Raw genomic sequence first — 18,594 nt, 5'->3', positions numbered from 1 at the left:
ATTGACCAAAGAGTTCGGTAAATTAAAATTTTCATTTCTTCAAATAGCTTTCATACTTTTTACTAGTTTAAGCAATATTGAAATGCAAAGAAATTACTGTTTCCCTACTCTATGATGTAGCATTTCTGTATTATCTGTCCATAAGAACTGGCTGTGGCAGCACAGAAAACTTCTCTGTATCCTGTTCCTGCAGAAAATGCTAGAGGAAAAGGAGATCTGATCTCTGACACCTGGGTTCAGGAAGCAGAGAAATGGGACCCTTTCAAATCCAAAAAAGGCTCAGGCTTGACAGCAAGTCAGCAAGGAGCAGAGCCAGGGACAATGGCTGTTTCTTGAAAATGGAGGAAAGGAGGCTTCAAGGCCTTTCCCAGAATAAAAGTATTATTGGAAGAAGATTTCTTGTTCAGTTCGAGATAGTGTTGAGATTTGGCAAGAATTAAATGCCATCTGACAGCTAGTGTTACACCTAAAAATATCTTGTAGGTCTCAAGAAAGGGAGCATTTTTTGCCTATCACTAATTTACAATTGTAGAACAGTCCGATTAGCTTAAAACCAAAAAGCCTGCTGGAGTGAAAAATTGCCCTTACAGAAATGTTTTTAAGGGAGTTACTCATGTGGCCATATAGTTATTTCAGAACTTGCTAAATTTTTTTAATCATAGCCCAGTAATATGGCCTCATTTACCTTTCATTTGAATTGCAGTAGATGGTAAAACAGAATTAAAGTTGCATCAGACTGTTTGTCGTGACTTCCTTTGACAACTTCAAAGTTAGATCTACATCAAAACAAGTTTCCAAGTCAGCAGGGTAGAAGATACTTATGTGTGAAGAATGATGAAAATGGGGAATTTTACTGTAGTCTTGTTTTGGCTGTGGTTTGTATCTGGTCTTGATTTTCTTAGTGTTTTATATTCAAAGGCATTGGAAAGGAAAAATAGATCAGTAATGCATTGACGGTGTGTTTACTAGTTACAAAATACTGATAGGAGAAAGCTGAGGTCTTGACATTGGAAAGAAACTCTTTGTAGAAAGTAATTACAATATGTAGTAGCATGTGGAATTTTAATTTCTGCTTTTGGTGACCTAAAAGTGTTGTGCAGTTATTTGAAATTTACCTTCCTGTCCTTTTGAAAGTTTCCTCAGGTTCTCATTTTTATCACCTTACAGTATATTGCTTTTAGGTAGATGAAGAGGGATTTTAGCAAAAGTGGGAAAAGAGTAAGCCAGAACCAAAACTTAACGAGAAGTCACGTATCTCTTAAACCTTGGTCCCCCCTGCAGTCTTGGAAGGCAGAGGGGTGCTGGCTCATTCGATGGAGAGAGTCTGCTGGCTCTTTGCACGGAGAACTCGCATCAGCTTCAGCAACTACTCACATGGAGTAGGGCTGAGGAACACGATGGGGAATATTTCCAGTCTTTCTTTCAGCCTTTTACCACAGATATCTTTATGTTTATGTGTTCTTTAATAGCTGAAGTGGACTGGGCACTGTCAGGAATGTTGTCTGGAGGGGAGGGGTAAGGAAAAAAAAAAAAGAACAGTGAGTTGCCACAGTTTGACAGGGAAAATTGCCTAGTCTCTGTAACCTTATGTCTGGCTTTAGCCAATGTTCGTACTCATTTCAGGCCCTCTAAAAATAACAAGCAAGCAAAATAGGGAAGAAATACAATTATTGAAACAAGTCTGAGCTTTTTAATGATTTATAATAATAGTAGGTAATATAAGCATCTGTCTCCCAGATTTATGAAACTCTGCTTTCATGATACTTAAGAGTTTCAATTCCAAAATTGCTAGGTAATAGAAATAATATTTTGAAACAGCAAATCCACCGCATAGAAATGCTGGCCTAAAGGAAAAATATGAGGGCAGGAGGTAGGGAAGGAGAGAGATCTCAGATTGTCCTGCAACATCCAATCTTGGGTGACAGAAGAATCAAGCAGAAATTTTTTCTTAAAATTAGCTTCTTATGCCTGCAAGTGGGATTCAGTATAGCAATATTCTTTCACAGCTTTTTGGTAATATTACATATTACAAAATTCCTAATTTATTACTATTGCTCAGTGTATTTACAATGATGAAACAAATGATGAAATAAAAGGTAGAATGTACACACCTGGGTGAGAGCAAATTCCCTTGTGAAACAAAAAGTTTATTTATTTTGATACCTTCACTCCTGTTGTCAGTATTTGCTGGGGGCAAACGGCTCTTCAGACATGGAAACATGATGGAGGTGGTGAACTACTCCTCCTGTGCACTGGAGTAGCTTTGGGTGTAGGACAGCGGTTCTAGGAGTGACTGCTCTCCACCCAGAGCAGGAGGAAGAGAAATTGTAATTGTAATTCCCTCATGAAGGTGAGCAAAGTCAAGCAGAGAAGCGTACATTGCCCTCAGAGAAAGTCCACAGCAAATCACTTTTAGCTACATTAGGCGGGAACACCAGCAGCTGGGACTTTAATAATCTATAAAAATCTAGCTTCATATAAAGTAATAATATCATACACTTTTGCTTCGAACACAGTCTTTGCAATGTGTGTTCTCTGCTATTTTACCTTGCAATGATTGCCTTTTTGTATTGTTTAGCTTAATTTGCTGTCCTGCTGCCTTTTACTTATTAGATAGATGTACAGGATGATGTATTTGATCAGATAAATAGATAGATGGGATTAGAATACAATAATGTTCTTGCTTCCCATTCTTCTTCTTTCTGTTTCTTATTCATGGCAAAAAGTGAACAGCAGCCTTCCTCAGAAGAATTGCTTAACAGTGTGACTCCCTGCCCCCAGGGGATGGAAAAAAGACAAATAGATCTTTTTAATATAAAGGTAACATACCTGCCGTGGTCCCTCTGCAAAACACACTGCCTGTTTTTCTGTTAGTACCACTGTGTCCAAAGAAAAATAAACATCTCACTCTTTGAATAAAACATACCCTTAAAAAGTAATGTTAATGTGCTGCTCAGCACTCACAGCTAATCTTCTTATGGAGATTGTGCTGAAACTAAACTGAGGGCCAAAGTAAATCAGGCTTTAATTTTTAATGATGAATGTTTCTGGAACAGAATGTATCAATCCCAGACAGAAATCAGAGCTGAGATGGAGATAAGGTCAAAAATATGTATTAGTAACATTAAGGAGGAGAATAGTTTTGGTGGAATGCTGCTTCTAAAAAAACAAAACAAAACTCACAAATGAAAAAATGCATCAAATTTCTGGACTATGTTTGCACTTTATAAACAATCAAACTGAAAATTATGGAAACGTGGAGCCCAGATACTTGAGAAACTGTGTTTTACTTTGGGAACCTTCTGTGTGGGGCATCTTACAACCCGGTGAAGAATTCCCCAGGCATTTGGGAACACAGCTCTAAATAGTTTGCTAATTCCCTGTAAATTCCCAAATTTAAGAACATTCCATATCTCACAATATTTTTTTATGTCCGTTGCATTTAATGTAGTGTAACTGTCAAGATAGTTTTACATGCCTGGTGTCACAGAGGGTGAAAGCCCTGAATGACAACAGATAATTGCATCTCTTTAATTTCCAGTATCAGGTATCAGGCAGCTACTGAAGAACTTTAAGCATTTATTCAAAGACTACCCAGCATTTGATTTGAGTGCTCTGTTAAATTGGAATTTGAAAAGCCACAGCTTGAAAAAGGAATTAAAACAAGCACTTAAGGGTAGAGAAGATGAATTGCCAAGAAGTCGACCTCTGCACTGAAAGAAACAACAGCCAGGACCTCCCTCTGCTGAACAGAGCACAAGGAAAAGGAGAGGGAGTCCTTCCTAGTGTTCTCAGTTTCCATGGGGCAAAAAGTGGGCAAACAACTGCACAACTCAAAGGAGAGAAATAGGATGGGTTAGGGGTAGTTTCAGTTCATAATTTCTCTAAGAAAAATCAGGAAATTTTTACATACCCTATTGACAGTGACAGACTGCTCTACGTACAATTAGCTACAAAAAAAAAAATGGAGCAAGCAAGAATGAAATCCTTATATGTTTTCTATTTTTATGTCCTCCTATTGCATAAACAGTACCATGGTTACCTCTTACTCTGTTATGGTTTGACCATGCTGTCTTTCCTAAATCTTGCTGTTTGTCCTTCTCCACCCTGTCGTTTGTTTCCGGTGCCAGACTGATGAAGAGGAGGATGCTGAGGTATGGTTCTCTGAAAGAGCATGTCATCCCATGTCTCCTGTGTGCTGTGACATCTAATTTCTAACTCAGATAGTATGGACTGCTCAACTCCATCTGCTCAGCTGGAACTATGAACCATGACATTTTTCTCATACCTTTTTGTCCCAATAATAAGAATGCATTTTTACAGTCAGCTTTAACCATATACATACCTGTCCTCTGGAATAAGGATATCCTGATCTGAGGCCTTAATAATTTTAAGTTTCCTCATTTCATTTCCTTAATGTCTCTTCATTAAACTGGAAAGTATCCTCATCACCCAAAACATCAGTGATCCAAATGTTATGGGGATCATAAATTACCTTGGGCTACGGATTATCAGGATAATTTCATACTCATTATTAAAATGTGTAATCCCACATGGTATTATTTTATAAAGTGTTGAAAAACAATAGGATATAGGGATGTTAAGCAAATTGTATTGTTTTCTTTGATGTACAAATTGAGAATAAGACACTTCAGTCATCATAGAGGTGACTGTGTGTCTATCATGAAGTGCTTCTGAAGGTGAATAAATAATTTAAGAACTATAATGTTCTAGCTATATTCATAATTGTTCTAGCTATATTCATAATAAAACAGTTTATTGGATTGAGGAGCATCTATTGTGCAGTGCATTTGATGTTCAGCATTAGAGCTTTCTTCCATTTGCTGAACATAAACAATGTGGCTTATTGCTCACTGTTTCACAGTGGTGGTCATTTGCTCAAGAAGCTGGGGTTTGGGCAGTAATTTATGGTAACATCTGAAAATTAAGGAATAAAATATAACTTCTGGCTCCAGAGCTTCACCCCCAGTGATGATTTGTACTGTATAGCTTGGGACACAGAAAGAAAATTACATGAATTAGCCTGTTTATGCCAACGTGTAACTAACCTGTGTGAATAGTAACTAATAGTTATGTGAAGGCTTTATCCTTGGGTTTTTTTCTGAGATGGTATTGATTGTCTTTACAACCGACTCTGTATGAGAGAGTAGTCTTAATGCAAAAATGGCATGCACTTTCATAGAAGTTTCTCTGTAATGTTTTTCTGTCTTTTAATTTCACGTGTGAAACTCTAGCACTTGCATACTTTCACATCAAAATGTTGCAAGCTAATATTTTAATAAGAAAACAAACTTTGCACCATCAAAATAGGTCTCATGCTGGTATATTTAGCTCAGTGCCTTGTAGGGATTATTGTTTTGCTACTGAGTTAACTTACTACCTTACCCCAAAAAGTCGCTACGTTAAAATAGAGTCATACTATCATTAATTTCCAGATTAAACAGTTTCAATTTGCAGCCTTGACAGGCCTGGGGACTTGATCAAAGCTCTGAAAGTAGGGCCCAGTCTTTTCTTCCAACTTGCCATTCTCTGACGGAAAGGCTTTGCAGGTTTGCATCCCTTTAACTGACTGGCTTGATACCACCAAGTGAATAATTAATGTTGTTTATTACGCAAAGGAGGAAAAGAATGCAGCACTTTTGCTTTCATCTGTGCTGAATCAGTCAGAGTAAGAAAGATTAAAAGGAGAAAGAAAATGTATTTCAGTGTCTGATGCTAGGCTGATACAACTGAGAGTACTGAGGGGTGTTGTTATCTGTTGATGCCTGTTTGTTGTCAATGGGTTGGTATTTTCTGCAGCCAGGACTATATTTTAAATGTGCTCTGACCTTTCTGTAGAAGAGCATAGTGGTGAATACCACCATCACAGCCCTTTGTAGGCAGTCTGAGAAGGGAGAGCAACCTAGTAATGCAAGCTCTTCTCCTTAGAAAGTACCCATTTCTGCTGTTCTCATCTGTTCCTAGATGGTTGCTTTCAGTAACTGGTGGGGCTGCTGCATCCCCACACTGTGCATGCCCAGCTAATGTAGCTGCTGTTGTTCTTCATGTAGTCGTGGTGACAGAGAAGCAGAGGGCAGATTCCTCATTCTCTTGTAAGGTTTTGTTTGTTCTTCTAACTGCTGACTGCAATTTTTGTGTTTTGACCATGAAATAATTTGGCTGGGTGTTTTGGGACCAGAGATTTTTTCAGGGTTACTGGTAATATATTTTAAGGTTCCTTGTAGATAATTGTGCTTTAGAGGAAAAGGTGTCTCTTTCTAGGCCACTGTCCCCATTTTGCCCTCTTACTGAAAGTTGTACAGAAAAAAAAAGCTATTTCTTGTTTGTGTTGGGTTTCATGCTGTCCCCCTCTGCATCATGCCTGACCCCAGATCAGTCTGGATTGAAGGTTTCAGAGCAAGTCCTTGCCTTGTACCTTTTACTCTCAGACATAAGGACAAAGCTCAAGCTAATGCATCTGTTTTGACTCTGTGTCTGCTCCCTGCTGTCACCCTGTTTTAGATTTATTTCTGGTCAGGGTACATGCTTCTGGGAGAGGAGCAACTGTTGCTGGGCTCTTTTTGGAATAGCTGCACTCCAAACCAAGCCTTGGAGGGCACTTTTCTCCTTGCAATTCACAGTCAAGACTCTGGCCTATTCTCCATCCTGTTTTCAGTTGAAACAACAAATCCATTTCCTCCCACAGTCTGGCAAGTTCTCCAGCAGCTCACCCCCATGCCAGAGCCAGCCACAGGGGCTGCAGTACGCCGAGGACGCTGCTGAGCACGAGAACATGAAGGCTGTGCTGAAGACCTCCTCCGTTGGCGGGGAAAGCACCATGGCGCTCGGGGTCCGCACTCGCAGCCGGGCCAGCCGAGGTAAGTGCCAGCAAGTTTCCTGAGTGGAGCATGGTGCTGATAACACCAAGGTTGTAGTTTTGATCCCTGTATGGGCCGTTCACTTAAGAGTTGGACTTGATGATCCTTGTGAATCCCTTCCAACTCAGAATATTTTCTGTGATTCTGTGATTTTTGCAATGCAGCAGCCACACGGTGGCCCAAACATGGGTCATGGACCCCATGCGTAGCACTTATGGCAGAAAAGGTCAAAGGGGAAGGAGAACACCCCAGTGTGTTTTCATGCTGGAAGTGGCAATTTGGGGCATGAGGATGTAGAAGAATTTGCGTGAAGTTTTAACACATGGATCACAGCCAGAGTAGTGCCTGGGGGCATTAGGAGTCCAAGCCTGCAGAAATTCTCACCTCTCCCCACACCATGATCATGACTGCCCTCTAGAACCCCAATTTTTATTCTTGTTCTTATCATGAAAGCAAAATGGGGCATCCAGGGAATCCATGATGTGACTTTCTTTTTATTTTCAATAGAAGCAGATAGAAAGAAGCAATTCAAATTGAATCTAAAAGACCTTGCAGCATTTTTTAAAATGAATGATTGGGTAGAGGAAAATGGATAGGAAAAAGATGGTGAATCTTTTAACCACCTCCCTCCAAAACTGCAAAGAAGTGGGTATTTTCTTTTGTGTTCTCCTCACCCCTTCCATACCTGCAATCCACGGAAGATGGTTTTGGAGTGAAGGCGATGCACCAAAATTCAAGTCTTCAGTTTCCTACTTAGGTATTTTTTCTCCCTCACATCTGGATATCTTACACTTTCCTGACTCTTTTTTGGTATGACTGCACATCCAGAGCATCCACCACTAAGTTTCTGTGTGTGTAGTTTATTAAGGCTTGAAACCATGATCCTGTCTAATTTAGAGGTTTCACAGCCCCAATTTAAGAAGCAAGTCAGCTAACTGAAGTACAAAGATGAAATACTTCAAGCTACACTGCAACAAGCTGAACAGCTGAAATAATCCATTGAATGCTAACGAGCCGTGTGTCCTTATTGTGAGAGTCTGGTTGTATTCCCCTGAAGAACAGCAGAGGCAGAAGATGGGTGAGCCAGACAGAAGCTTGTCAGGAGCGCTATTGTAATACAACTGCTCCTGACAAGAGCCGGGAGACAAGCAGCAGAGCAAAGGCCTAATCAAAGCTGTTGGTTATTGGCTTCAGGGATGTGATATAGATTGGCCTCGTTAGTGATTTTTGGCAATTCTATTAGACCCACGCTTTTGCAAAGCTCACTGTAAGTGTTCACACAGCACACTAGCCTTCAAATTCTTTAAAAACAAAAAGCACACAGAACAGTAGTCAGTAGTGGAGTAACCCAAAGATGTGTCACGCAGAGCTTTGTGGAATAAGGAGTGCCAGAGCCTTGGATTTGGAAACATGGCTCACTTGTTTGTTTGTGGTTTTAACCAAAATTGCTTATTTAGCTTTTCAACTTGCCAACAGTTCTTCCTTTTCTGCTTATAACAGAGCAAATGCAGCTGTGCGAGAACACATACAGCTTTGTGATGCAAAGGTGAATTCTTCCTTGTGAAAGGGACAATGAGACATGTCAAACAACACTTCTTGGTCTTTTCATGTCTCCTTTGCACTGGGTTGGGATACAAATGCTCGTAAATTTATTCTATCTCTCTTTTGGTACAAAGGACCTGTGTTTCTGATTTGCATCAATCCCTAATGTGCAGTGTCTTCTAATATCTGTGTAACAAGGGGAGAGGGAAACACACTAGTCATCCTTGGCTTATAGGCAGCCTCTAGCAGACATTTGCCAGTTGTATGGTCAAGAGCAAGACTCTGAGGCTGAAAGGAATATAAAATATATATATATATATATACACATTATAATTGCTTTTGAGCTCTTGATTCTCTGCTGATACAGCAAAGAGTCTAGGGTATTATTTAGAAATATTCTTCATTAGGAAAAGTCTTCTTTGGTCAAATTGAAGTTGTGATGACTGAGCTGCCTGCTGCAATTTCCCAAAAAACCCAATTGCAAAACCAAAGTGACTCAAGAGACTTTCTGTCTTTTTTTCCCTTTAATTCACTTGCTGGACTTTTCCAGGCCGTATCGGTTCATGGAACGCTGGCAATGATGATTCACCAAACGCAACAGATGACGCAGCGGATGAGATCATGGATCGCATTGTAAAGTCCGCCACCCAAGTGCCAAGCCAGCGAGCGGTGCCTAGAGAGAGGAAGCGGTCACGAGCAAATAGGAAGTCATGTGAGTATATGGCTATTAAATTTCTCAAAATAAGCAAACATGCAAATATTTATGTATATCGGTGTAGGAACCAGGCCTTGATAGGCAGACATGCATTGGTAGTTCATAGTTGCTTGAGTGTGTACTTATGATCGGCTTGTGTTCCTCTTACTATTGTTTAAACAATGTTGTGTGCAGTGGGTGGCTCAGTCTTCTGCAGAACTTGAAATGTCCTTAGCAGTAAGAGAAGAATGGTTTATGGTACTTCAGAGCTGATGACAGTACTTACATGTAACTAGAGAAGTTAGGTCAGGACCTCAAACGGAGACTGCTTAAAATGCTATAACTTTTGGTGAACTGGCATAAAGATTAATAGCTGTATCTGTAGCTGAATTTATTCATAAAGCAAAAAGTAGCTTGAGATATTTCACCTTTTAAAATCTTTCTCTCTCGTGCTGTGTGCTATCTTTCCGCAGCCCTGAAAACAAAATGTCTACTGCTGCTTGGCTGCAAAGTGGTTATAGAGGAGTTTAACTTCCACTGGGAAGAAAAGGTAGCACATTTATAAGGTGGTCTTTCAATGATGTAGTGTGACCATGGGGCTGAGCTGCAGCACCCAAGTTTGAGGAATTTGGTTTCGTGCTTTAGTAAATACAATGTGTAAGAGGTGATGAACTTTTTGGTTTGGTTTTTTTTTTTTCCTCATGTGCAGAGACTACTGCAATTACTATGAGAAGGATAAGTATCCAAAAATCATAAGATTTAGTGTTTAGTGTCATTCACCATATGTGGCTTTTTGACTACCTTTCCATCCATCTTTTTAGCATTTCTGGGAAGTTAGGACAAAGAGGAGTCAACAACAGTGAGTGAAAAATGACACAGATTTTCTTCTTTGTGGAATTGTTCTAACATAATGGGTGCTCAAAAACATTTGGTATTGCTATAAACTAGCATGTGCTGAAAGCATATTCACTTTCCCCAACATGCTAAGAAAGGAACTTCTGCATGTGGCAAGAGCAAAGGCAAAATAGACACTATGGTTAGATGAGCCAGTCTCTAAGCAAAGAAAATGAGCTGACACTGGATTGTCTGTCTTGCTTTCTGTCATACACTGTGCCTTACCTCTTTGTGGCATCGCCTTCTGCTGCTCCCCACTTCCCTACACAGTTCTGGTGTTCTGCACGTGCTGACTGCCCCAGTTGGCTTGTGCGTATGAAATAAACCTCCTGTATGTCTGCCTATTTCTGTGGTGTATCCCATGATATTTCCTCTGTTAGCAACACTATCTTCATGCACACACATATCAAAAGTACTTTTTTCCCAAGGAAGCACTTGCTGCAGGGAAAACAAAACAGGATAATTATGATAAAAATACTTTATATTTTTCAATGGAACTTTCTTTTATATTCAGTAAAAACATTAACAGAGGTTAAACATTCAGTAAATGTTTAGGCTGGGACTGATTTCCATTGTAATTAATCATGATACAATCCAGCTCTTTTGCTTGTTTTTTCTTCAAGATCTGGATGAGACTCTGAAGTGGATTAAAAGGCAATTTCAAAACAAATATAAAGTTCAGTAGTTTAGTGTCCCTTTCAGCTGACATGTGCAGACGTGTGGAAAGAGAATATCTTAACTAAACTATTTCACTCTGATAAATAGTCAGTATACCTGGATGATGAACTAATGAAGTAGATTAGCTTTAAAATACACTCAGGTGCACTGAGTGGCACCTCCACTCAGAAGGCATCTCCAGGAAACGAACAGAGATCAGCCCTTGTTAATGCATGATGTGAGTTAATAAATGGGCAGAAGATATTTCAGGTAGAAACACATAAACATTTTAGAAAATGGATTTTTAGTCATACCTTAATGATTTAGATTAGCAAACACTATGATATTTATTGTCTGCAGAGCAAAGAGACCCTACTTTCTGATGGGTTTGATTTACCACCTTCAGTCTTCAGGCTCCCATGGACATCTGTTGGCTTTTGCCATGAGCCTGGTATTCAATCTGTTCATGGACATCAAAGAGAAGTTCACTTGAAAGGAATGATTTTCTCTGTGCATCAGGTTGCATATGTCTCACTGCTTTCAGTGCAGAACTGGAAATCTTGTCAGGCTTACTTAGCATTCAGCAAAGATTTTAGTGAACATGAACTGAGATATGCTTTTAGCAAAATCAGAAACCCAAAAGATTTATATGCAATTGCACTGTAAACATTTCCTGTGATTCAGGCAGAAGGTTCTCACTGGCAAGGGATTTTTTTGCCTTAAAGAACACAGAAAAATGTCAAGTAAAAAAAAAAACCAACTCAGGTCATTTATAGGGGAAAGCAGAAACAGGAATATGGAAAAAGTTAGGCTCAATTCAGGAAGTAGTTGTAATGGGAAAATGAGACATTTTGACATGTTCATTTGAACCATTTTACCTTTTGTGTTTGTTAAGAAGTATGAACATATCTGGTATGCAGAGAGCTTAGTTAGGTTGTAATAAGGTAAAAGAGTTTGAAAGCTCAGAGAAAGCAGCAGAACTGTAAAATGGAAGGAGGAATAAGTCAGTGAGTCATCCAACAAAAGATAAATGGAAACATATGTATGTGCTGGTTGGAGATAGGAAGGTCACTGATAAGTCATGATATGACTGAAGCTCACTGAGACCTGATAGGAAGGAATTTGTTCAGTGGGAGCTGAAGTGGATTACAGAAGTCTAAGGAATATGCTAAGTGCATAACAACTGAGTTCCTGTGATGATCTGAAGAGAGAAAAGTTAAGTCTGTGTTAGACCTTTACACAGTGGAAGGTTTTAAGGATAAAATTTGGCAATTAGAAGTACAGTAACCAACTGGAAGTCACTGCCTTATGACAGGTGTTCAGTTACCTACCTACCAGGTGCAGTGGAGTGACATTATATATGAGAAAACAAGTTGTACTTGTTCATCAGAAAACCACAGGACTCATTAAGCCACAGAAACTGAAATGCTCTATGACCCCCTCAAGGTAATCATTCAAAGATAGCTTCAAGACCAGTTGCAGTGGGAAGCTTCTGCTGGTTTAAAGTTGAAAGTTGAAGGTTTTTAATAACGTTATGGGGATCTGTTCAACTTAGCAAAGAAATAAAAAATAAAATAATTAGGATTGCCTGGTTCTCCTACAAGGTTAGGATAGCCTTCGCAAATGGTGCCATAACAAACAATGAGTGCAAGGAAGTTTTAAGTATCACTCTATTTGATAGTCCAAATTTCAGTTAATCCAACTGCTGAAGTAAATTTCTGGGAGCTTACAAAACCATATTACAGGCATTGCACCAGTAGATTTGGGGAAATAAAAATTAAACCCTCTGTATAAGACACCACCGAGATTTCAAAAATCAGTCAAGAAAGAATGTTATTTAGTACAGAGAGCTGCATTAAAAAAATATTAATATAAGGGAGGTAAGGAGAGTTTGCTGTGAAGATTACAAGAAGTAAGAGAAGAAATTTTATAAACAATAATGCTGCTTAGAAAGTCACGTTACTAAATGAGAGTTTCACACTATGATGAACCAGCCAATTGTGGCAATTGTTTCAAAATAGGGGAGACAAAAGATAAGTCTTAGAGCCACAGCAGCTTTGAGGCAACAGAAGACACATAAAGACCAGTAAAACAGTATCATTCATAAAATACAAATTTTACTTAAGTACATTTAATTAAAGAGCCCCCCCAAAACTCCATAGAAGAAAATATGGGTGAGCGACTGGCTCACAGGTCGAACACAGAGAGTTATAGTGAATGGGATAACATCAGACTGGTGACTGGTCACTAGTGGGATTCCACAGGGCTCCATCCTCAGCTCTGTGCTCTTCCACATCTTCATAAATTACTTGGATGCAGGACTGGAAGGGATACTAAATGAGTTTGCAGGCGACACAAAACTGGGAGGAGCTGTCAACTCCCTCAAGGTCAGAGAGGCCCTGCAGAGAGACCTTGACAAATTAGAGGACTGGGCAATCACCAACCATATGAAATTCAACAAGGGAAAAAGTGCTGGATTCTGCACCTGGGACGGGGCAACCCTGTTTGTGCGTACAGACTAGGGAATGAGAGGCTGGAGAGCAGTGCTGCAGAAAGAGACCCGAGGGTCCTGGTTGACAGCAACTTGAATGTGAGTCAGCAGTGCCCTGGCAGCCAGGAGGGCCAAACGTGCCCTGGGGGTCATCAGGCAAAGCATCACCAGCTGGTCGAGGGAGGGGATTATCCTGCTCTGCTCTGCTCTGCACTGGTGCAACCTCACCTTTAATTTTGTGTGCAGTTTCGGGCACCACAGTATAAGAAAGATATTAAGCTATTAGAGAGCATCCAAAGGAGGGCCGTGAGGATGGTGAAGGATCTAGAGGGGAAGCCTTATGAGGAGCAGCTGAGGTCACTTGGGTTGTTCAGCCTGGAGGAGACTAAGGGGAGAAATTGTAGTCTTCAATATCCTCTTGAGAGGAAGCAGAGGGACAGGTACTGATCTCTTCACTCTCATGACCAGCAACAGGACTTGAGGAAATAACATGAAGTTAGAGTCAGGGGAACTTTAGGTTAGATATCAGGAAAAGGTTTCTCACCCAGAGGGTGGTTGAGCACTGGAACAGGCTCCCCAGGGAAGCAGTCACAGCACCAAGGCTGCCAGAGTTCAAGAAGCGTTTGGATGATGCTCTCAGGCACATGGTGTGATTCTTGGGGTGTCCTCTGCAGAGCCAGGAGTTGGACTCAGTGGTCCTGATGGGTGCCTTCCAACTCAGAATATTCTATGATTCTACGAAAGTAGGAAGATAATGCTGTTTTCTTATTTGTCCTGGCTATTTATTTTAATATCCATCCCTTAACAGAAAATCAGTCTTCTCAGGTTTAGACTCTTGCTGAGGTGCCATCTCTGTGTTGATCTCATTGAACTGGATGGGTCTGTCTGAGGAGAATGATACAATTCCTATGAATCAGCACTATGAAAAATCATACTTCAGTTAAATAAATATGAATAAGCATATGGAAGATATTTTCAGTAATTCTGGCATACGCAGAGCAACACTTGTGATCTTTGAGCCAAACAGGCTTATTTTCTGACCTCTGTGAATGGCCATAGCAAGGCTCTGAAAAAGGACCAAGAATTCAACAGTCCTAAGGATTCATTATCTGATTCAAATACTGATTAAGCCACAGGGTAGTAAAACTAGACCAGCTGACTAGTAATTACCTTAAGGCTAAAACATGAACGTACGAGTATTTTCCTTCTTCTTTATGAATTGTTATTATTAGCAACATTCATGCTTGAAAGTGCATCTTCGGGCTCCCTAAAGTCAAGGCAGTGGTCAAAAAGTGGGGATCCCGACTCAGGCTTTCTAGTAAGCAGGTAACTGCATCAAGGAAAGAGCTCTTTAAAGATGGCTTGACTAGGCAACGCTGTTTGCATCTGCATCTTCATCTGACTCTGAATGGTAAACTGTAATGTAAGACCCGGGTGTGACTGCTTTTTGATGGTGAGTAGCACAGTGATGGTTTTATTGGATGCTGCTGGTGACACTGCATGGGGAGGTCGCAGAACAAGAGGCTCATTTTCCTACACATGGTTTCATCTCAGAGTGCCTGTGTGTGTATGCACTCTTATTTCTCCTAGATTTTATTAGAATTGAAAATCTGCTTTAGATTTCAGTTAGAGAAGTGGGTTTGGAACAGATAATAATTGAATCTAATTTAATCTAATATCGGTTTAATCTAATATTCGAAGGAGATAACTTGATCAAACTTATTTGTGATTTTTAAAAAAGAGAAAGGAGAGACATGATAATGCCTTGTTCTTTTATCAGACTTTGAAATCACGTGTTAGCCTAATAATATACCCTTGAGATGACCCTTGAGATATGGAAACATCTCATAAGGATTTATTGATTTATTTGCATAATAGCTTGCAGGGAGTAAAAAATTCTTACAGTCATTATGCAGAAATGGATCTGAAGCACCACCCAAGTAATCTTGCATCAGACTTACACAAGTGGACCATGGAGGAGATAGGAATTGAGTCAAATATATCTGCACTTTAGACAAATAAACTCAGGGTCAGTGGATTAAATTTGACTACAGAACATCCATACTAAATTTCACCTTCAGTAAAAATGAAATAGGGATCAGCATGCTATCATCAGGCGCCAAAACGTGGGAAAGAGCTCTGCCAAAGGACCAGGCGTGAAGACCAGCTTTAGACAAGTTTTGGTAACACATGCAGTGCTGATTTGGAATAAACATGTTTGTAAGCAAACAAAATACTATATGGGAGATACTTGAATCCAAAGGTGTGCATTTTTTTGTTGAGCATTCATAGGGCACTTTATTTAACTTTTTCTTATTATTTTCTTTGGTTTTCATTATTTTTCATTTCTGCATCTCTCTACTTACTTTTTTCTGGCTTTGAAAAGATACAGAAGTGCCAAAATACCAGGAGGGAGACTATTCTGGTATTTATAGCCTGACTAAAAGTAGGAGTTAATGAAAATTACACTTTTAAAAAAATGAAAACTTTACAAAAAGAAAATCTATATAAAATGCTTTAAAGGCAAGCAACTTCACTTAGAATTTGCAATTAATTATTTAGGATTTTAGTAGCTGGATCCTATCAGGAGTTAGAGGAGGGGGCAGAGTAATTTAGTGAGTGATGCATATTTAGGAACTACTCTTTGTGTTTAGAAAAAGTAAGTGTATCACTGATGGTTTTCAGTATCAAAGTCTGTTTGTTCTTACACAAACCACTGAGGTTTCAGAAGGTCAATACCCAGTTAATAAAAATGTAATTATTGAATGAAAACAGAATGTGAGACAAAGCATGGCAGCTGGAAGGTTATCTCTATTAGATACCAAGATAGCTGGTGTCTTGGATGCCTTTTTAGTAATACATTCTTTCATCCTTAGGACGGCAAGATCTCTGCAAGAATTGGAGAACTAAACACCATGATCTACAATAAATAAAAACACTAGCAATAAATTAAAATTACTAATAATAGATAATGAATGAATAATAAATGCAGTTGACTACAGTGAGCTGTAGAAATTGATGTACCTGAGCAGGGTGAGGTATGTGTAGTCCTGTATCTCATCTGTGCCAGAGGCCAACATCAACAGCTATGGCAGAACAAACAGGAGAGGATAGAATCATAGAAGCATAGAATCATTCATGTTGAAAAAGACCTCCAAGTTCATCAAGTCCAACCTTTGACCAAATACCACCATACCAGCTATTATGTGGCATAACCATTAGCCACTAAGCTATTAGTTGCATAACCCGTAGCACTTATCTTGAGTTTTGATAGCTGTAAATCAGTGTATGTATTTAAAGTATGAGGCTGAATAGCTGGTTGCATATTTTCAGTTTTGTCCATTGTAATTGATGGCATATTGACATATATAATTGTGATTGTTGATATTAGTACCATTTCTAAGTTGGTACACATTTATTTATAAGTGTTCAGTTTCTGCTTTACTATGTTTGTTTTGGGGGAGAGGTTATAGCTTTCTTTTAAGATGTCTGATCTTGGCAGACAGGGGTAGACATTCTGCTTTTTGAGTGTTCAAATGTATCGTACCTAGATATTTTGTTGGCAGTCTCCATGAGTTTCAAACTGTATCTTTCATACCTAAAGGTTTGTTCAAGAGTGTTTGCCTAGCCTCAGCACCATAAAGGATACTTGCAGTCATCCTGTACAGTTCTACATCATGTAGAAAAAAACAAAAGGTTTTTTTAAAGGTTGGTTTAAAAATCTAGTTTGAAAAATTGCTTGTAAAAGAGGCTTATATTCATTTTCCAGTTACTATTTTAGAGGAATCTGTAAGTAATTTCTAGAATGAGTTTTATTCTGATAGAAATTATTTCTTCTGGGGCTCCTAGCTCAAACTTTCTGATAGAAACACCTTTTTTTTTTTTAATAAATAAAGTCAGATATAAAATTAACCCAGCTTGTACCAATAAGTCATTCCTTAAATTTACATTGGATTCCAGTACCAGTGTTAGAGATACTGTGGATTTTAGTATTTGCTCAAAACTGCAAAGCACTGTTTTAATACAGCAACTGAAAAAAAGATGAGAAGTCATTGCATTGATCTGGAAAGTCAGAATTAAATATGCAATGTTTACAAAAAATACGTATCTTTTATCCCTGTTTATTTTAGTTTACAGGGAGAAGAGAGAGATGAACGCTACTCAGACATTTACATGTACATGTATGTTACATTACCCAAGCACAAAGGACATGGTTTAGGAACAAGGAGAAAAGTGGTGCTATAGTGGGTAGTCCTAGTGATTTTAGAGTGGCTGTCACCTCATGGGACTGTCCAGGTGAAGCCTGTGTCCCAGCAGGATTTTACAGCATAGGTAGACCATTGGCATCTCCTTGTGCTGTGTTTCTGACACTGGGAGAACCAAATGCAGCTTCCCATGAGCTTCTAGACAAGGACTTACAAGTGCTGGAATTTGTCTGGCCATCTTTTCTTGACCAGATGGCACTTTTCTTAATTTCAGGAAAGGGCATCCTGAAGGTAATGTGGGAAAAACTAGCAGGAGATGAACAGCTGATAAAGAGCAAGTGAGGTCAGTATTATATGTAGGAAATAAAGCTGTTCATGTTCACAGGTCACAGAATATTGGCACTGACATTTCTATATAAATACTTCTGCTATGGTATACAGTTTAGGCACTTTTTCAATTGTAGTTCTGTAGAAAAAACTAACTTTACTTCGTTTGTTTGCATCTTACAAGACATACAAATTGTTAGTTTCACTTTTGCCAGTTTGCCATTCACTGCATCAGTGAATTCATCTTTGTTACCCTCTGTTTTCATTTTAATGGACATATTTTAAAGGTAAAGGCTTTTGAATTCTTGACACAGGATTCATTCCCAAAATTAGGATATCTATGTTTTAAGTATTAAATAAAATTTGTATGGTTGAGTTGCACACCGTTAGTCCAAAATTATAGGATATATATTTTGTTTGCTTTCTTTCTATATTAAAGTGACTTTCAAGTTTATCTCTGGTCAGAAATTTACTCATTTACATTATCCTTCCTTCCTGAAAGCCGATGATTCTCAGCATCTAAGTAAGAATTCAGCACCAGTGAGTATCTAGCTGACAAAATCGCAGAGTTCTTATGCAAAGCACTTCATCTGAGAACGAGAAAAGGCAGGCAAGTACAAGGCGGCTATGCAGGCTGCCTTACAAAAGAAGTGCAGTAACAGAAGCGATCTCCTGTGACTTTCAGGAACAGCCTGGAGCTACCACAGCTGCCAAAGAGAGCCCTCTGCTGCCACCAAGTAGATTAGCAGAAGGGGTTGGAAAGGCAGGGATTTGCGTGGACATGACTGTCAGAACTGTTTGGAGGAAAGTCTCCCTTAGAAGATGAACAAAAATGTTTCACACAAAGCTGTTTTGCATTTATCTTGCCCCCAGCACTGTGTCCAAGAAATACTACGCATATGTATA

At 39.2% G+C, this 18,594-nt stretch overlaps 1 protein-coding gene across 8 annotated transcripts in view; it reads left to right on the top strand.

Annotated features, from left to right (window-relative positions):
- Window positions 1-18,594, top strand: part of FHOD3 (formin homology 2 domain containing 3) — a 389,282-nt gene that overhangs the window by 358,642 nt on the left and 12,046 nt on the right. For 5 of the 8 annotated variants that reach the window (XM_032689370.1, XM_032689346.1, XM_032689362.1 and 2 more), the window contains 3 exons: window positions 4,131-4,154; window positions 6,707-6,878; window positions 8,971-9,132. In XM_032689370.1, the coding sequence (XP_032545261.1) occupies window positions 4,131-4,154; window positions 6,707-6,878; window positions 8,971-9,132 (358 nt within the window). The remainder of the gene's footprint in view (window positions 1-4,130; window positions 4,155-6,706; window positions 6,879-8,970; window positions 9,133-18,594) is intronic. The other 3 variants (XM_032689383.1, XM_032689376.1, XM_032689338.1) reach the window with 1 other exon arrangement.

This window comes from Chiroxiphia lanceolata, chromosome 1, assembly GCF_009829145.1.
Source record: "Chiroxiphia lanceolata isolate bChiLan1 chromosome 1, bChiLan1.pri, whole genome shotgun sequence".
Taxonomy (NCBI): Eukaryota; Metazoa; Chordata; class Aves; order Passeriformes; family Pipridae; genus Chiroxiphia; species Chiroxiphia lanceolata.
The sequence above is the reverse complement of the archived record's forward strand: the minus strand, read 5'-3'. Positions and strand labels throughout refer to the sequence as shown.